This window comes from Geotrypetes seraphini, chromosome 13, assembly GCF_902459505.1.
Source record: "Geotrypetes seraphini chromosome 13, aGeoSer1.1, whole genome shotgun sequence".
Lineage (NCBI taxonomy): Eukaryota > Metazoa > Chordata > Amphibia > Gymnophiona > Dermophiidae > Geotrypetes > Geotrypetes seraphini.
The window spans coordinates 16446912-16467241 of record NC_047096.1 but is presented as its reverse complement, the minus strand read 5'-3'; the positions used below and the strand labels follow the sequence as shown (position 1 = coordinate 16467241).

Sequence of the window (20330 nt, the reverse complement as noted above, 5' to 3'; positions counted from 1 at the left end):
CCATATGGTGTCCAAGTTCAGCTATTTCTTGGATATATGTCATCCACTGCTCTTTCCTGGGGTTTGCATATATTGAATGTGAAGGAAGGAAGGATGAGGGCTGTGTCCTTACTGAGGTTCTGCAAGACCCGATCCCGCTCCAGCTGCGTATCCCGGATCTTGTTCTGCAGCAGAATCAACTTCTCCTCGTATTGTAGCTTCAGTGTCTGCAAACGCCTCTGACTGTTCTCCAGCTCATCAATCAGCTTCTGTTTGATCTCAATCTCGCAAGTCAGGTCCGCCAGGTCTGCCTGCAAATTCACTGCAGGGGAGAAAAGAAAAAAAGGATTTAAAGAGTCTGCACCAGCTAGAAAGCCTTAAAAAAAAACCAAAATGTACCAAACCAAAAGGTGTGGTAAATACCAGGGAGGCTTCCACCATCAGCTGCAATTTTCCAACAAAAATGTCAGTGCTGGCATGAGAAGTACCTCGCCGTGTTTACAATCATCAGTTCTGTAGTCTCTCTTTGGAAGTGGGTTAATGCTTTTCTTACTTACCCTTCTCTTCAGCATCAGAGTCTGAGTCAGCCAGGCTTCCTTCACTACCCGAATCCTCTTCCTCCTCTTCTCGCCCATCCTCTTCCTCGCAGTCACTATCATCGTGCTCCTCATCCTAAGGGACCAAAAGGATCAGAAATCAGATGGTCTGAGCAGTGGCGTAGCGAGGGAGGTTAGCATCTGGGGCAGTGGTGCCCTGCATTGCCATACTCTTCGCCCCCCGCACTCTTCCCTGCCACTTGAGCATTAGAGAATGACACGGGAACAAATTTTTCCCCGTCCCCAAGGGAACTCAATTTCCCCGTGAGTTTTGTCACTATCCCTGGATCTGCCCCATGCCTGTAAGTTCTGCCTTAACCGCTCAAGCCTCGAACACTTATGATTTTAAAGTGTTTGAGACTTCTGCAGATGAGGACGGAGCTTAGGCATTGGTGGAATGAGGCATTATGACATCACAATCTGAGCTCTAGAATGTTGCTACTTAGGATTTTAAAGTGTTTGAGGCTTGTGCAGATGAGGACAGAGCTTAGGCATTGGTGGAATGAGGCATTATGACATCACAATCTGAGCTCTAGAATGTTGCTACTTATGATTTTAAAGTGTTTGAGGCTTGTGCAGATGAGGGCGGAGCTTAGGCATTGGTGGAATGAGGCATTATGACATCACAATCTGAGCTCTAGAATGTTGCTACTTAGGATTTGAAAGTGTCTGAGGCTTGTGCAGATGAGGACGAAGCTTGCAGGAATGGGGCAGGGACAGGAAAAGAACTCACGGGGACGAGATGGGAAAATGAGTTCCCACAAGGACGGGAAAAAATCTGTCCCCATGTCATTCTCTACCCCTCGTACCTCTTGAAATATTTGCTGGCACGAGTAGCATCTTTCACCTGCTGCACGCACTGTCTTCTTATGCCTTACCTTCTCAGCTACTACTTTTGAGAACCAAAGCGGCCTTCTTTTCCTCTTATTTTTACTTACTTGCCTCGCAAAAAGATTTGTCGCTCTTACAATTACTCCTTTCAGTTTTGCCCATCGCATTTCCACTCCTTCCAGATGTTCCCAGACTACAATTCCTTGACGTAATCCCCCATCCGAACAAAGTTAGTTCTTTTAAAGTCTAGAACCTTTGCTTTTGAATGAGCCCTCTCTATACCCATCTTTATATTAAACCGACCTTAATTTTTCGGTATAACCCTCTGATTTTTGGAAAAAGAGCATTATAATACAAAAATTAACATTTTCGCTATATTTTCTAATGCTTGGAGTAAATATTATAACAATCTCTGAAATATTAAAAGTAAAAATTAATTTTCTCCACTCACTGGATGCCAGATAATCATCCACTATAACATCAGAAACATTTTCCCCGTTTGTAAGCACTAAGTCCAGTATGACCCCTTCCCGCGTAGGTTCTGGAACAGTTCTCGAAGACTCAAAGTTTTTGCGTCAGTTAAGCTAGCGCCAGTCCTGGGCCTTGTATAGACTCATGACACCCTGACAGGCAGCATTATTTTCTAATGCTTGGAGTAAATATTATAACAATCTCCGAAATATTAAAAGTAAAAATTAATTTTCTCCACTTGCATCTGGATTTTTTCCCCAATAATCTTGGTAGTGTTAGTGATGAGCAAGGGGAAAGGTGTCACCAGGACATTGCTACAATGGATATCAGGGCAGATGGAATTCATCAATGCTGGCTGACTATTGTTGGACATTCATTAGAGATGCTCCTAATCTCATTTATAAAATACACTTCTAAAGCAAACCGATTCTAGAAAATAATATTTATAGGAACTCTTAAATCTGCGCAATGAGTTACATTATGACTTCTCATGCTATTAATATTTGCGATTTAAATTATTTAGCCAGGGTTCAAGTGCGCTAATCCTGCAGTTAGAATTGAGTAGCGCCTTCAATTTAGTCGATCATGTTATCCTAAATTGACTGTTTGGAGACAATTGGACTCTCCAGTAATGTGTTAAAATGATTTCAAGGTTTCTTGACTAAACGATCGTACCGAGTCTACCGCGATAATAAACAATCCTCCAGCTGGGTAAACCCATGCGGAGTCCCGCAGGGTTCCCCCTATCCCCCACACTGTTTAACATTTACCTGGTCTCATTAGGGAATCTACCGCAAAGTTTAAAAATCTAATTCTATATCTATGCTGATGACATCACCATAGTTCTCCCCTAACAAGCCTGACTTCTGAGACGAAGAATCATCTGGCATCAACTTTAAAGCAAATTGAATCATGGATGGATGAATTCAAACTGAAACTCGACTCAGGAAAAAAAAACAAATTCTTCCTGGCAAGTCCAAACGACAAAATCAAAGATACTTCAATCTCCCTGAACGGTCAGAACTTTCCTATCAACGATTCCGTAAAAATTCTGGGAGTGACGCTGGACCGCTACTTCACCCTAGATGTTCACAGAGTTACTGGTTAGAAAAGGCTTCTCGACATTATGGAAACTAAGAACCATCAGAAAGTACTTAGATGCAGCATCATTCCGCTTGCTGGTGCAATCTTCCCTTTTAAGCCTGCTCGACTATTGTAACATCATTTATCTGGGATCTTTCAAGAAAACTATTCAAAGACTCAGAATTATACAAAATTTGGCAGTTCGACTGATTTTTGGTAAAAAAAATAAATGGGATCATATAACCCCCTACTATCAAAAACTTCATTGGCTGCCCCTAGAAGCAAGAGTGTTGTTCAAATTTGCCTGTCTTTGTTTCAAATCTATTCTTGGTTTGGCTTCCATATACCTGGTTTCCCATTTTAACCTGGACTGTTCCACCAGGCCTACAGGCAGAATACACATGTTTAGCCACCCAACAATAAAAGCCTGCCGATACATATTAACATAATAACATAGTAGATGACAGCAGATAAAGACCCGAATGGTCCATCCAGTCTGCCCAACCTGATTCAATTTAATTATTTTTTTTTTTTAATTTTTTCTTCTTAGCTATTTCTGGGCAAGAATCCAAAGCTTTACCCGGTACTGTGCTTGGGTTCCAACTGCCGAAATCTCTGTTAAGACATACTCCAGCCCATCTACACCCTCCCAGCCATTGAAGCCCTCCCCTGCCCATCCTCCACCAAACGGCCATACACCGACACAGACCGTGCAAGTCTGCCCAGTAACTGGCCTAGTTCAATATTTAATATTATTTTCTGATTCTAAATCTTCTGTGTTCATCCCACGCTTCTTTGAACTCAGTCACAGTTTTACTCTCCACCACCTCTCTCGGGAGCGCATTCCAGGCATCCACTACCCTCTCCGTAAAGTAGAATTTCCTAACATTGCCCCTGAATCTACCACCCCTCAACCTCAAATTATGTCCTCTGGTTTTACCATTTTCCTTTCTCTGGAATAGATTTTGTTCTACGTTAATACCCTTCAAGTATTGATACAAAAGATACCTGGACAGAACTCTTGCTTTCCAAGCAGGTCAACAGAACGGTTGGCTGGACAACATCATTAAGCACTCCTCATCCTATCTTAGCTTTATAAAACTAGTTAAAACAAACCTGTTTAACCGATTTGTAACCAAGAACTCTTAAAGCCTTAACCCTGTATTCTACTTACATGAACTCGATGTCCCTAAATTGTGACTATTACTCTGTCTTTCTCCCTTCCCACAAGTATTCTCCCTCTCTACATGTATTCAATGACTCATTGTAATTATTTTCTCTGATTGTCCAGCTCTTCTTATTGTAAACCGCCTCGAACGACTAAGGCTTCGGCGGTATATAAAAATAAAATTATTATTATTAGCTCAAAAACTATCCGTGATAGGAGAAAACAGAGGCTATTTTCATACACAGGAGGTTAAATTCTATAAAGCCTATAAAGTCTATAAAGACGCGAAACTCGCGTCGGGGGGGACGGTGATATCAGCACAGTTATAATAAAAGAAATAAAGAAAACAAGAACAAAAAAGAGAAGAACTTGAATTGGCAGTTTTAAAGTTGTCTGGGGTTCATCACAATTAACAACACCGCCATTTCCAGATAAGTTATCGAAGAATTATGATTATCAGTACTTTTTGTAAAGTGTTAAACAAATAGCATTCATTCGAGTCAGTCTGGTATGGTCGGTAATGGGGATGGTGAAAGCTATGATGGTCCCCTTATGAACCTTAGTTTGGTGTTATCACTAAATCACGAGGTGTAGGGTCTGAGCATTTCACAAAATATTACATGTAGTATCACATATAAAGTAGAGCATAGCATATCAAGTCTATTTAAGTCTATTTAAGAGCTGTGATTATTTAATAGGCTAATTAACAATATCACAGAGGAATAAATAATTTCTCCCCATTATTATTTGATAAATTCTATAAAGTACACCTCATTTTCTTCTTGCCCCAGAAAAAAAAGTTAAAATTTGTTGCGCAGTGTTATTATTTTAAAAACGAAATCATACCAGCAGGTCTCTCAATGCCTCACCTCCTCCACATCATTTTCATCCGTTTCCTCTTCATTTTCATGATGAAGCTTCGTCCTCTTCTTGAATGCTTCTTTTTCTGGGCTGCAGAAAGAGATAAAATGAGTTTAGACCAAAGCATCAAGTTCATTCACTGCGCCCATTCTACTAAAGAATGAGTTTTCATGAACCACACAACTCAACGCTTCTTGTCAATGGATCATTGCAAACCTTCTTGAGATCCGCTCTGTTAAGATCTTGCTGAAAACCCTTGGAAGGCAACCCAAGGGTTGGTATCTTTGTTGGTAGTACAGTTCCTTTTCAATCTTAGAAATTGGGAGAAAGGTAGATTCTTTTTCAGGAATATCATCAGAACAAGTCCTCAGTTTACAATTTGCAACTCAGTATTAGTAAACTGAGAACTTGTTCTGATGATATTCCTGAAAAAGAATCTACCTTTCTCCCAATTTCTAAGATTGAAAAGGAACTGTACTCTAAACTCTAAACTTTGGAGCTGAGCAGCACTAGTAAAATCTCTGCAGCTGTCCCTGTAATGGCACCCATTGACCAGAGGTGAGATTTGAACTCGGGTCTTCTGAGGAGTAGTAAATTGCCACTAGATCATCTATTTGTTAGAACAGAAATTTGACTTGCTCATCAGACTAGCAGAGTTTGCCAACAATTTCCTAGTTAAAGCCAAAAAAAAAAAAGTCTAATGTTTTAACTGTTGAAACACAGATAATGGAACCAAGTCTAGATGTCCCCTCAGCATCTTCTCTCCTTGCCCCAGAGTGCTCCAAGATTACAGAGATAATTGGGCAGGGGGAAAGGGCTATTACCTGTGTGCAATTCTGGTTACCGTTTCTCAAAAAAGATACAGAGGAATTAGAAAAGGAACGGTTTTGTCGTCATCGTAGTAAGCTCTTCTTGTCCGTTTGGGCGCCTTATTTGGATACTTTACCCCCTCTAATTAAAAGCCAAGTATTCAACCGGCTGCGGCAGCCAGGGATCCCTGTGATGCCAGTGGGTTATGGGTGGGCCGGTGGGAGGGGGGAGGGCAGGGGGTAGGGAGTCTGTAGGGTGGGGCTTAGAGTCCGGGTATAAGAACCCAACCCGGGGTCTGACTGTTTGATGATTTGGTGTTTTGTGCACTGTATTCTGTATTCCGAAAATATTATATCAGCTGCTTTCTTGGTTTGTACTTTGTTGGTCAATAAACTGTTTTTGGGAGAAAAAAAAATGGATGGGAAGACTTCCCTATGAGGAAAGGATAAAGCGGCTAGGGCTCTTCAGCTTGGAGAGGAGACAGCTCAGGGGTGATATGATAAAGGTCTATAAAATACTAAGTAGAGTGTAAAGGGTAGATGTGAATCACTTGTTTCCTCTTTCCAAAAATACTAGGACTAGGGGGCATGTGATGAAGCTACTAAACACTAGATTTAAAACAAACCAGAGAAAATATTTCTTCACATAATGTATAATTAAACTCTGGAATTCACTGCTGGAGAATGTGGTGAAATCAGTTAGCTTAGCGGGGTTTAAAAAAGGTCTGGATAAATTCCTAAAAGGGAAGTCATTATTGAGAGGGCTTGGGAAAATCAAATGATTATTCTTAGGATAAGCAGCATAAAATTTGTTTTATATTTGGGATCTAGCTAGGTATTAGGGACTTGGGTTGGCCACGTTGGAAACAGGATCCTGGGCTTGATGGACCCTTTGGTCTGTCTTAGTATGGTACTTCTTAAGTTCTTACCTTTTCCTTCTCTGCCTCCTTTCAGTTTTCTTCAGGCTCTCCACGTCCTGCTTTGCTCGTCTAATAACGTCATGAACCTCCAACTCCACAGAAGTGGAAGGGCTACTGGATGCCAGGGTCAGCGAGGAGCTGACACTATAAGAAGATCTGGAAGCTGCACGGGACAGACTGCGGCGAAGAGACTCGTTCATTGCTTCACTTTCTAACAACTTTGTCCTTTCCAAAAGAAAAAAGCAGGGGAAAGTAAGATTTTTCTCACCAACCACAAATCCACCTCGCTGGTGAGAACGAAGATTGAGTGGTTTATCCCACTGCCCTGTCGCAGCTTCAGCGAAATGCTGGATGGCCACTGTCAGCGAGATATTATTCACAGCAGGTCATTACCATACATACTTGAATAGAAATTGAGATTTTGGGGCCAACAAAATGGCCCAAAATCGAGGATCTCGGTTTATATTCAAGCCGCCATCTGACCACTGCTGTCCTCTCTTCAATCCCTCATGACCACCGCCGGTGCTGTAGTCACACCCCTGCCCCACAGAAGAACACCAGTACCGCTACCCTACCACCCGCAAAATGACCCATGCCACTGCCCTCTAGGTACGCCCCCCCACCAGTGCTATAGTCACTCGCCCCCTCTCCCTGAAGAACACTAGTGCCACTATCCTGTCACCCCTAAGATGACCCCTCCCATCCTCTACCCTCTGCAAACAATAAATATTGCTGTACCTGTGGCTCCTCCTACCATATATACTCGAATATAAAGTGAGATTTGGGGGGGGGGTCTCAGTTTATATTCAAGCCAACCCTTTTCCCCCTTTCTTGGGGGAAATAGGGTACCTCGGTATTTGCTTTAAATAGTGACTGTATATTCGCTGTTACCATGAAGAATTGTTTTCAGACATTGGACACTTACTTTTGATAAAAGTTTAAAATTATTATCGAAAATAGAAAAACAGAAGGTCAATAGAGCGTCAAATAAAGGAGGGAGTTTTTATGCCAGCGAGGTTTCTCCCCGAGTTATAATCTGGAGTCTGAGGTTTTTCCTCCTATCTTTTTAAATAACTTTACATTTAACCAATAAGTTCCAATGACATAATAAATTATTCATTTAAATGCAACCCATTCTAAGGTTTGGGACGTGAGGAGTATTTGTGATTCATGAGTTACAGTAATTGCATTCCTTTTTCTGTTATTTTTGCGGATTTAGAAAGTAAGATTTTTTTCCCATTCTTCTCCCAGAGAAACAAAGCATCTTCCCTTCAAACGCTCTCCTCTGGTGCTTAATGTTCAACCTGCCTTGGCTTTCTTGCGTTCCCCTTTAGAGTTATGCCGAGGTCTCCTCCCTCTTCTATTGCCCAGGGTGTTGGCAATGTACACACATACAATGCCATCAATGTTTACAGGGAAACTAAATGAGTAACTTCCCTTCGAAAGCTGCCAACAAGGTACATGAGATAAAAAAAATCTCTACATAGATTTGAACTGGCAGCTTGGTTAGGCAGCAAATTGGGGGTAAAATGACAAGAGTGTATATTTTTCCCCAAGCCATAACACACTCCTAGGAATGCTCCTTTTTAGCAGAGCTAAAAGTAGACGCCCTGCGAAAGCCATCTTCTACCTACAATGAGGGGTGACAATTTTCCGCTGCATTAATCTGCCCGGGAAAATACCAGGACCTCTGCATCCTTCCTAATCTAGTTAGTTAAACCTTTCAAAACCTTTAATCTAATCTTTGGTTTATATACCGGGTCATCTCCCAGTGGAGCACGACTCGGTTCACATATAATTAAGACTAGAGTACTAGAAAACATAGTGAAGGGACACGTCTTGTAGTTTTCCTTAGGCTATGTTTGAAGCTGTAAGAAAACCAGACCCTGTTTGTTTTTCCTTCTCTGAAATACTACAAGGCCATTTTATGTTTGAGAAGATGTGTTCTTATCTTGTTGTGAAGTGAATTCAATTGTTTTCATAGCTGTATTTGCAAGCAGCTTTAGATATGAAAAAGGCAGCTCTGCTGACCAAGGCACCCTTTCAACTTCAGCCTTTAGATAGTAAAATGCTTGTTATTTCTTTTAAAGTTTCATGTGACCTGTGTCCATATATGGTTTGTATTTACGTCACATGCTGACGACATCGACTCATGTAAAATGATATAAAAGGGATGTAAAGCTGACAATAAAGTGGACATGTTTCGGAGATAATTTCTTGCCTCTAAGATATGCCCCCAGATGCATCTGTCTTGCAAATGACAGAGAGAAAGTATGGGGCAGGAATTGGGACCTAATCCTTTTCACATAGGAGAAGGAAGAACTAATTAAAAACTAAAGTACATAAGAAAAGCATAAGAAAAATAACTATAATATTATCATTAATATTTCCTGAAGATCTAAACAATATTATTTTTTAAAGGGGCCATTTCAAATTCATTTTAAATTACTGCTGAATGTTTTTTAAGGTAAGATACCGAGGACTGTAGCCTCTGAACACAACCCAGGAACTGTAGATATTTCTCTCACTGTGTCATTCTGCTCACCCAGAACCCCACTGAGAAGAGGAGATCAGAACTTCCATCCTGTCCACATCTGTCCAGTTGTAAAACTGGCCCTTACCACTCTTCCATACCCTCTAGACCAGTGGTTCCCAACCCTGCCCTGGAGGACCACCAGGCCAGTCGAGTTTTCAGGACATCCCTAATGAATATGCATGGAGCAGATTTGCATGCCTGGCACCTCCATTATATGCAGATCTCTCTCATGCATATTCATTAGGGCTATGCTGAAAACCCGACTGGCCTGGTGGAACTCCAGGACAGGGTTGGGAACCACTGCTCTAGACAATGCCGCCTATGAGCCACTTCACTTCAAGGGTGGGCGAAGGTGTTGGGGAATGGGGCAAATTTCATTTTGTATAACTGGGTAAAATTATTTTGAAAAATGCCCTCCCCGTCATTATTGCAAGATTATTTCACTTCGAACTCCATGTGGACATAACTCTGTTGGGAGACTGACCAAAAGCAGAACTTGGTTCAGTGTTCACTTACCGGAGCTCTTCAATTTCTCGGATGTAGCTCTGAATAAGGACACTGATCTCTTCATTGTCATTCCCTGAAGCCAAAGAAAGAACACAAAAAAAAAAGAAGGTATTTTCCAAATCCTGTAAAAGTCACTTAGATCAAATTTGAATCCAGGGCTTCCTAGCTCTGGTGAGCTCATATTCAGTCAGGTTTTCAGGAAAGCCAAAATGAATATGCATGATGATGATCTATGCAGTCTTCTAAAAAAACAAGTAAAAAATTACTGCGCAAGACTCTGAAAATCCAAATGCGATAATAAGTCTATTGAAAAGTGTTCTATGAATGTTTATTGAATATATTTTGAGTCACACAACTTTGAGAGAGTGTGAGATTAATCTGCATACATATAGGTAGATACATTTACCACATGCATATTCACTATGGATTTTTTGAAAATTTTGCAGTTGACTCACCTCTACAGGGAAGTCCTACCACAGGTGAGAAAGGATTGGTGCAGCTGAATTTGGACAGATACAAGAAACGACTAGTCCCAGGAGAAATCAATGACTGATAAAACTAATCCCTCACATAGGGTGGTCAAATGGTATCATGTCATAAGGGCATTAAATCGGAAGCCAAGGACAGGTCTCAACGACGAGAGCAAAATTCACATAGAATTTTTCTTTTTTCAACCATCTTTATTTTCTCTTCTTTATTAATTTCCAGGTACTTTAGTTAGATTGTGAGCCTTCGGGACAGTAAGGGAATTTTTTAAGTACCTTCTTACTTCTCATTTATAATCTTAATGTATATTTTCTTCAAACCGCTTAGAACCTAACGGATGTAGCGGTATATAAGAAATAAATTACATTACATTACATTACAAAAGACACACAACAATGGAGTCGGGAGGATAGGTCGAGTAATCAGCTGAGGGTGTGTGGTTCAAAAGTCACTTTATTGAGTCTATGAGCTTTTGTGACATATGTATCAATGAAGTGACTTTTGAACCACACACCCTTGGCTGATTACTTGACATCCTATCCTCACAACTCCATTGTTGTGTATCATGTCATAAGGAACAAGCTAATCCAGTCCTGGATTTAATTCAGCGCATCTATGATTTTCGGATAATTGAAAACCATAATTAACAGTATAGGAGGAGGTGCTGCTGGTGCTTGAGGATCTTCAGTATCGGATCCACCTCCTTATCACTTCTTCAGTCTTCTGGATCCATAACAACTGAATAGAGACCTTGATGAGGAGACACAGGAAGCAGATCACACACGGAGGTTACTTGAGCACAACAATCTAAATATGTCCTACCGCCAACTCAACTAGGCCTCTTACATCAACACAACCAGCACACTCATACACATGTGATTTTCAGCGATTTTGTGTGTTCTGTTGGAGTTCTGCATGAGAATCAATCTTTGGACCCTAAATGTGAGGCAGAAAGATTCAACCCCTGAAGCAGCTCGACGAAACAGTAATTTCACCATCGGGTGTGAATAGCTGCAGCTTTTTGGATTTGGAACTGTAGCTAAGTTTGATGTTTCTTTCCTTTGTTCACAAACTTTGGCGGTCTCTTTGAGACTTTGTGAGGTTGCAGACTTACACACTTTGCTAGTGGTGTGCTGTTTCTACATTAAAGAAGGTGGCCTGTCACCAGGCAGCTGTAGTGCCCCAACATATTTTCCACTTCACACCACTGATTTACTTGGAAGTGACTTCAAGATCTAATATACTTGAAAAGTGGAGCTCTTTTACCTATGAAGCTGAACTGAGGTTTTTCTCCACTTTTCTTGCACTTTTTATGTACGTGTGAACGTCTGTATGAGTGTGCTGGTTGGTGTTGATGTATGAGGCCTAGTTGTGTTGGGGGTGGCCCCTTCAGTTTCTTTGATAGGACATATTGTTGTTGTGATATTTGTGTGCCCTCTCCTTAGTCAATTTTGGTTACTTGAGCACCCATGACTAAAAATGAAAGCCATATTCTTAATGGTCAGCTGAAATATCAGCTTCATCACTCAGCGAGTTAGCTTAGCAAAATATCAACTATGAGGCATAGCTGTAAATGTTCTCTGGGCTACAAAACTCACATGTTCACACAGGGCATGCAAAAGTACAAAAAATCCTCAATTCCCAAAGAAACTACTTATACTACTATTGTCAATTCAATACAAACAAAAGAATGGCAATATTCTTAAGTGACACAACTGTAACCAGCAGCCCGGTGGAAGAGCGTGGTAGAACCAAAATCAGGTTTGAATCGAAAGAGCCAAACCCCCAAAGTTCAAAGGAACACTCTTGACTCCTACCTGCTCTGGCGAGGATCTGACTGGCCTCCTGGCTCATGAGTTGGGTCACCCGGCAGTTGATGGCATCAATGGCCTCCTGCATGGCCTTCACCTTCATCCTCAAGGCATTGTTCTCCTTTTGAAGCAAAGCATTCTCATGGAACAGATCGCTGAAACCCTCTGAGCCATCTTCTCCTATGACCCGCTTGCCCTGGGCAGGAGGAGAGGAGAACAGAACTCAAAGGAGGCAAATTGCAAATCATCTTCACTGGGACAAACATTGTGCATATGTTTTACCTGTAGATTATGCACTAATACTCAAAGCATATGTGGACTCTCTCATTGAAAACTGCTGAGGGTACAGAGTCCATGCAGTCACCCGCAACTTATTTTTTGCAGACAGAATTTTGCTAGAGAAGTAGGCATAAAGATTTGAGCATGCCATCTATGCCAGTATGTTTCTTCCCTGGTCCTAAACTCTTCTCTTCCCTAGAAACACCTCTTCTCAGTGTGGCCTAAATTATGCACTTTACGATACAATGCATTACAGGAGGGAGGAGGATAGACCTCCTTATTTAAATATATATCAGCTTCAACATTGTACAACTCCTCCTATTTGTTGCTCTGTTTTCTTCCTGGTACATTAAGCACAACATTGTATTTCACCATGACGTGTAAACCACATGTTTTGCTCTTGTGAAGTGAGTCACAGGTTCTTTAATATCTAAAGAGGACTTCAAAATCAACTTCTCCTCTGAATAATAGTACTGCCACAGGGGACAGTTCTATTACTCTTGAATAAGAGTTTTCCAGTATAACGCAGAACACAGGACCAGCACTGGCTCAGAGGAAATGTCATTAACACTCTTTCTTCGTAATTTTCAGGCAGAACATGGGACCAGAAAGACCCGTGGTTCTGAAACCCAACAAGAACCAGAGCTCAAGCTGGTATGAATGTATGGTCAGGGATGGGGAAGAAACCATGTAGAGCAGTGGTTCTCAACCCTGTCCTAGGGGATCCCCAGCCATTTGGGATTTCAAGATACCCCTAATCAATATGCATAAGACATATTTGCATGCCTGTCTCCTCCATTATCATTGTAAACCGCATAGAACTTCACGATCCTGCGATATTTAAACTGTTATTATTATTATTATATGCAAATCTCTCTCATGCATATTCATTAGGGATATCTTCAAAACCCAACTGGCTGGGGGTCCCCTAGGACAGAGTTGAGAACCACTGATGTACAGGAAGAGCAATAAGGAAAATATTATTATTTGAGGTTTTTACCGGGTACTTGTGACCAGTGTTCCCGCTAAGCTGCGTTGGCCTGCGCTCGCGCACAAAATATTACATCGCAGCGCAAAGTTTCTCTTCACAGCGCACACACGCGTCGGTAAGGTAAGGGGACGCATTGGGGGGATTGCACTTCCCCACAATTGCCATGCTTCGGTTCCTCTTCTTCCTTCCTTCCTCCCCCCCCCCCGCGGGACCCTGCGGCACCATCAACTCTTACTCCCTCTAATGTCGGCCCTGCAGCTCCAGACTTCCTCGCACCTTCGCCCCTCCCCCTTTGGATCGCTATTATTTTAAATGTTATAGCCGCGGAGCTGTATCCATCAGTGGAGATGTCTAACCTCGGCCTGCCCCGGAACTCTTACTGCAACAGTGACTTCCTGTTCCTGCCTAGACGGGCGGCTGCTGCAGTAAGAGTTCCGGGGCAGGCCGAGGTTAGACATCTCCACTGATGGATACAGCTCCGCGGCTATAACATTTAAAATAATAGCGATCCAAAGGGGGAGGGGAGAAGGTGCGAGGAAGTCTGGAGCTGCAGGGCCGACATTAGAGGGAGTAAGAGTTGATGGTGCCGCAGGGTCCCGCGGGGGGGGGGGGGGGGGAAGGAAGGAAGAAGAGGAACCGAAGCATGGCAATTGTGGGGAAGTGCAGAGCTGCAGGGAAGAGTGTTGCGGTACCCAGCTGGAGGGAGAAGGAAGATGAGGGAGGGAATTAAAGGAGATGCCAGGGCTTGGAGCGTAGGAGGAAGGTATGCCAGTCTAAGGGAAAAGGAAGGGGGAGATGTGAGAGCATGGAGGGGGAGCGAAAGATGGAAGAAAAGGAAAGGAGAGAGATGCCAGAGAATCAGGGAAGGGGAGATACCAGACTATGAGGAGAGGTGTGGGAGAGGGAAGGCGAGGAGAGAGATGCCAGACCAATGGGGTGAAAGGAGAGATGGAAGGGGGAGGCATACAGTTTCTGGAAGGGACATAGAAGGAGAGAAGATGCCATATAGGGGAAGAGAGACGGCAGACAGTGGATGGAAGGAAGAGAGTTACAAGAAGATGAGGAAAGGAGAAACCACAGAAGACAAAGGTAGAAAAAAATTTCTATTTATTTATTGCTTTAGGAGACATGTGTCACTGTTTCTGTGAAGCATTGTATGCAGAGTCCAGCTTCTTGCTGGTTCAATTTAACCTTTGTCTATGTATTTTTATTTTATCCCCCCTTTTACAAAACTGTGAAGCGTTTTTAGCACCAGCCTTGGTGGTAGCAGCTCTGATGCTCAGAATTTTATGAGCATCAGAGCTGTTACCTCCGTAGCTAAAATCCACACTACAGTTTTGTAAAAGAGGGAGGGGTTAGTTTGTGATTACATATTCCTTACTAGGCGAAGGTGTTTTCTGTGTTCTGTGTGTTCGAAAGACATGGTTTTCTGTTAGGATTGACGGTGTAGGATTGATCTGTGCTGGTCTGGCTTGTTTAGTTTTACAATGGGTGTATTGATGTACTGCTCACTGCAATATGTAAGATGCTGCCTTTTCCTAGGTACTCATGTGTGACGTGTGGTTTGTTACTAAAAATCATGTTTTTCTTACAGATGGGGGGGGGTGCCAAAAAATGATGGGCCCCGGATGTTACATATGCTAGGTACGCCACTGTATGTAAAGATACCAGAAAGCTGGCGTAGCAAAAACTTCTAAGTTTTGAGTATTTAACCCTCCCACAATCTCACGGGCACTCGTTTCAAGTTTATTGAGATTTTGATTTAAACGCAATATCAAATATTTTCAATGCGTATAACAAAAATAAATTTGGGGAAATAAATAAAACCATTTGAACCAGTGTTCCCGCTAAGCTGCGCTGGCGTGCGCTGGCGCACAAAATATTACATCGCAGCGCACACGTTTCTCGTCACAGCGCACGATCGGAAGAGGCGTACGGCAGATGGCAGGGCGGCGAGAGGAGAATCGGGCGAGTTGGCTCATAACTTGCTGGCGCCCGATATTTTTGGCTCACGGTGAAAAAAGTTTGCTCACAACACCCGCCCGCTTAGAGGGAACACTGCTTGTGACCTGGGTTAGCCACCACGATGACGGGATATTAAGTTAGATTGGCCATTGGTCTGACTCAGTAAGGCTATTCTTAAGTTCTTATGGCAATCCCCCATCCAGAACAGGATGCCCTTCCTCCATTTACCGCTTTGTACTCCATCAGCTCCAGCTGGAGGCGAGCGATCTCTGCCCGCAAGGCACTGATCTGCTGGCTGGTCTTATCCTGGTTCACTACCACCTTATTCTTGATGTTTCGGGCACGGTTGGCATATTTCAAGGTATTCAAAGTCTCCATGAAATCTCGATCAGAAGGGCTGATGCAGGCAATCATGAGGGTTTGGCTAGAAGCATCAGAGCAAAAGAGAGTGAAACAGGAGAGAGTGAAACCCCTGTTTGCCATCCCCTGAAAGAAAAGCTTCTGCCTGACCATCATAGAAAAATCATCATACACTGATAATCTTCTTACACCTTTTGACATGTGCCATTGTGTAAGTATTTCTTTGTTCAGCAGTCATGGCTACCCCATAAATCAGTTCTGTGTAGTCTGCATCATATATGTAATGCACATTCTAAACTTAACGTCTGGCTAATTACATAACATAAATTTGGCTCCTAAGCAATTGTAATGGTGAGAATAAAGAAGATGAATGCACGGGGGCTAAAGCAGCCAATCCGTAGTCATGAGTTTGACATACATGGGCTTGACGTGCCACTCGAACATAAAATTACTACTCAAACAAAGGTTCAGTCCTGAAACACAAGGAACTGTCCATAAGCCAAGAACTATTCAACATGTTATAACTGTAGCATTCATGGCTTGGTTAAATTCACTCTCAATCATTGGTCCTTTAACTATGCCTTGTAATTTTTTTTATTTTTTTTTTAATGTAACTAAAATAATTTATTTTCAGTGGTCCCACCGCTTATCTTAAAACCATACTGAGGTGTGTCCCTAATAGGGCTATACAGAATATTCACATTCGATTCAATTCGGCCCTGAATAGTGCCTTAAATACATTATTCATATTTGGCCAAATAGTGATTTAAATTCATTATTTGTATTTGGCCAAATAGTAAAAAAAGCTATTCAGTATAGCTCTAGCTCCTTGATTTTTAATGGCATCCCATATATTGAGCATATCATGGAAGCAATAGTGCCCCTGCTGGCTGGAGCATTTACCTGTTGCCTCCGAGGGAGTCCTGGAGCAGACGGGTCAGCTTGGAGTCTCTATACGGCACATGGATCACTTTTCTGCTCTGATCACCCAGGGCGCTAATGACATTCCCTAAGGCCAACTGCCACCAAAACAGACATTACACACACTAGGTTAGTTCATAGTCTGGGTTCACATAATCTAAGTGCTCTACAGTGTCTTGAGCCGAAACTCATGAAGTGCAATCAGCGCAAGGCAAGAACTATCTCAATCTGGGTGAGATGGCACACCAGCCACATAGGCTAATCCAGACCTAATTTTGCCTTGATTTTCTTAAGGAAGTCAACGAGATGATCAGAATTACAACTTCATACATACCAGTACCCTGGGCAAAAAAGAAGCAAATCAGTCTATTTGACTGACCTGGGGTGGGGGGGGGGGGGTTAACTGTACCCTTACATCAGATAAAAATTTCACTTTGAGAGTATCTTAGTGTCTAAAACAACCAAATAAACTTTGCTTTGGTAAGTCATGCGTCAACGTGCTTCCAAGATAAACCGTTTCATTAACGAATCATATTCTTACTTCTGCTCCACGTAGACACACAGAAAATTCACATACATACAGTCATAAGAAAAGAGAACTCTAAAGCTTATCTAGTCTTTCTAGTTTACTTCCTGGTACAATGCCACAGACCCCTGTTCAACTGCTTCTTAACACCGGAATTTCCTGTACTCATGTCTGCGTGTCAAAGCAGCTCCTGATTGGTGAGGCCCGACTTTAGTGCAGGAAGAGGCGGTCAGAGCATACCGCGAGTGATTTCCTTCACTCGCCAGCGCTCCAGCTGCCCTCTCCTGCCTCTTCGGCTGCCCTCTCCTGCCTCCCCCACTAAAAACCGTATTCGCAGTTTTTCAAGATTCGCGGGGGTTCCTGGAATGGAACCCCCGCGAATATCGGAGGGAGTACTGTATATAAAAACCAACAGCTTATAAATTTATTACAAAATTATTCATTAATTAAAAGCTTCTATAGACAGTGTAGTTTTCAAAAACTTAAAAAATTTTAAAATATCCGAAAGTGATCTCAATGCTCCTGTCATTTAGATCCAAAGCACTAGTCCTGCCACTGAAATTTTCATAGTGCATTTTGGACAAACCTATTCAGGGACAAACGCATCGTTCCTTCAGACCTTAATGACCTATGGGGTTGGTAAAGCCACAACACTTGTGTCAAATACCAGGGGATCTTATAATGAATAATCTTAAAATTCAAAACACAAGAACTTTATTGGTGTGTTAGTGCGTTTGAAGCTTGTGCTGCTAGATCCTGTGTTATTTTTCCTGTGGTGGAACTATGAGGATGGACAGAAAATCTACACCGCTTCTGCCCATAAAAAATTTTTTTACATGTAAGGAATAAGAGCTGAAATTTGCATACCAGGCCACAATTGATGGAAATGCCCTCTTTGGCCCTCTCTCCCGTGGCTCCTGTTCGTTTGAGCCTCTCGGAGCCTGCTAGGTCAACAAAATGGAATTTGGCTGTTAGAGTTTCGTACTCCGTTGCGGGCGGAGTTCCCTGAGGCAGTCCATTGATTTCACTATTGATCTGAAAGCATCAAAAGAAGAACAAATATTTGATGACATGCCCTAGTAAAATGAATTTCCACATAGCCACGGCATGCCCCTGATACAGAGCAACAGCACTGGGAGGGGGGGGAGGGAGAGGAAGGAAGAAGGAATGCTCCTACCACTGCCCCTGCTCCAGACCAGCACTGTGATCCTGAAATAACAATGAAATGGGTTATCCTGACAATGAACAGAGGTTAGAATATTAGTTTAGACCAATTTCTTACTCCTGGGAAAATTCTGCACAACTGGGCAGCACAGAACTGGTCATTTCAATTAACTTTTAACAATCAAAGACAAAGAAATAGAGTCTCTTGTCTGGGGTTCCGCAGGGCACCATACTTGTGCCGTTATTATTTAATATCGTAGGACTGGCAAGAACTCACGGCAGTCATTCAGCTAGTGGTTCTTCGCCGAGCAGTAGCACAGAACGATCGCTCCTCCTCGGTTCACCACTGGACCACCAGGGAATTGAAAAGTATGCGGAGGAGACGGGAGGGAGGTAAAAATCCCTCCTGTCCTGGCCCACAGTGAGAATTCAAAAGGTACACTAGGGAGGCGGGATAGATCCCTCCTGTCCTGGCCCGCCACTGGTCCACCGGCTCTTACAGCAGGCCTGGCAGAGGCCTGCAACAGGTCTGGGGGGGGGGGTGTCGAGTGGGCGCTGACCCAAATACAAGCAGAGATCCCCATTTTTGGGCCATTTTTTGCCCCCCAAATCTCAGATTATATACGGTAAACCACTTTGAAGCCTTTTTATGGCCATTTGGTGGTATATGAAATATCAATTAAAGTATATTTACAAGTCCTTGCACTCCCCCACTACACTGAAAACTCCCAAACAGCAAAAACAGCAAGGAGAATGTGAATTTTCAGTGTACATGGGGGGTTTCCCCCCAACGGGAGCGCGAAGACTTGTAAATGTACTGGGGGGTCCCCCCCCCACACACACACACAAACACCTCCTCACAGCGTTAACGGAAACGCCTGAAAGCAGAGGAAGCGGCGTTGCGCATATGTCCTGCACGCAAATGTCACCACAGGATTTTTGGCGCGCCAAAGTCCAGCGTGCTTTTGACAGTGCACCGATAATGCTCTGACCTAAATAGGCCTCCAGGAGCATCTACATACCATCTTATTAATGTGTGTTCATATGCTCATATTCAGCTGCACAGTTTTAAGAGAGCCCTTTTCTGTGTATAAAACAATTCTTACATATAGAAAATGGCTAATAAATTTGGTCCCTTAGTGACCAAACTTAAGGGATTCATGAGGGAGATGTAGCCTGTGGCCACTGACCAAGAACGAGCGACTGCCACTGCTGGGTTAGCAGTGAAGTTATGAAGCATAGGGAAACGTTCTTGAGTAGTTTCAAATGAAGGCTCATGGTTTCAATTGATCAGGAAGCCCATATGAGCAGGAGAAGTGCCAGCTCCCTTCATCCCCCTTCCCCTCTCCTCTCCCTCACAAAAAGGGACTCAGGCTGCAGAAAGTAGAAACTACACTAGTTTCACAAAATAAGTCATACAGACTCCGCAGCTTCCTGCCATGCCCTAGTGCTGCATTTGCCAGGCACAGACTCGGAAGTCCCAGCTACCCCTTCACCCTTTTAAGTTTTTCTTTCCTCCCCTTCCTTCCTCTCTCTCCCCCTCGAGGCTGCATGACATCAGCCCCCATAAAACCCACTAAAGTCCACCACATATTTTGGTTCCTCTGCAAAACAACCGGTTAGGGTCGTCTAGGACCAGATTTTTATTCGCCCACTTCTCCTCCTTCCACCTCCTCACCCACCCCTACAACCAGGCCTGTTGCCATAACTCGGTGGGCTTTCCTGCACGCTTCTTCCAGCGGCTATAGCTTCTTACCAGGGGCACTCGAGCGCAGACCCTCATTTGCCACAGGTGGACGGTAAAGATTGCATGTGAGCGGGAGCTTTGCACATTCATCTGGGTACTAGCAGTGGTACGGGACAGGGCTCCCTGCTTCAGGCACTGGACCAGCTGCAAAAAAAAAAAAAAAAGAGCACAGCAGGAGAGTAATGACAACTTGTTATCAACATGTTTTCTTAAGCCCCAGCTACATTTTTTTTCAGCAGTAAAGTTTCAATCCAATCCAAATCTTAGGTCTCCTTTTTACGAAGCCGCGGCTAGCAGTTTTACCGCACACGCCGGATGA

The 20330-nt window shown here is 43.0% G+C and overlaps 1 protein-coding gene across 3 annotated transcripts in view; it reads right to left on the bottom strand.

Moving 5' to 3' along the window:
- KIF21B (kinesin family member 21B) overlaps positions 1-20330 on the bottom strand; it is a 113716-nt gene that overhangs the window by 46331 nt on the left and 47055 nt on the right. For all 3 annotated transcript variants that reach the window (XM_033919236.1, XM_033919239.1, XM_033919238.1), the window contains exons 5-14: positions 20021-20155; positions 17968-18135; positions 16557-16672; positions 15522-15717; positions 12065-12254; positions 9771-9834; positions 6728-6943; positions 4998-5079; positions 537-651; positions 113-301 (exon numbers count right to left, since the gene is read on the bottom strand). In XM_033919236.1, coding sequence (XP_033775127.1) covers positions 113-301; positions 537-651; positions 4998-5079; positions 6728-6943; positions 9771-9834; positions 12065-12254; positions 15522-15717; positions 16557-16672; positions 17968-18135; positions 20021-20155 — 1471 coding nt within the window. The remainder of the gene's footprint in view (positions 1-112; positions 302-536; positions 652-4997; positions 5080-6727; positions 6944-9770; positions 9835-12064; positions 12255-15521; positions 15718-16556; positions 16673-17967; positions 18136-20020; positions 20156-20330) is intronic.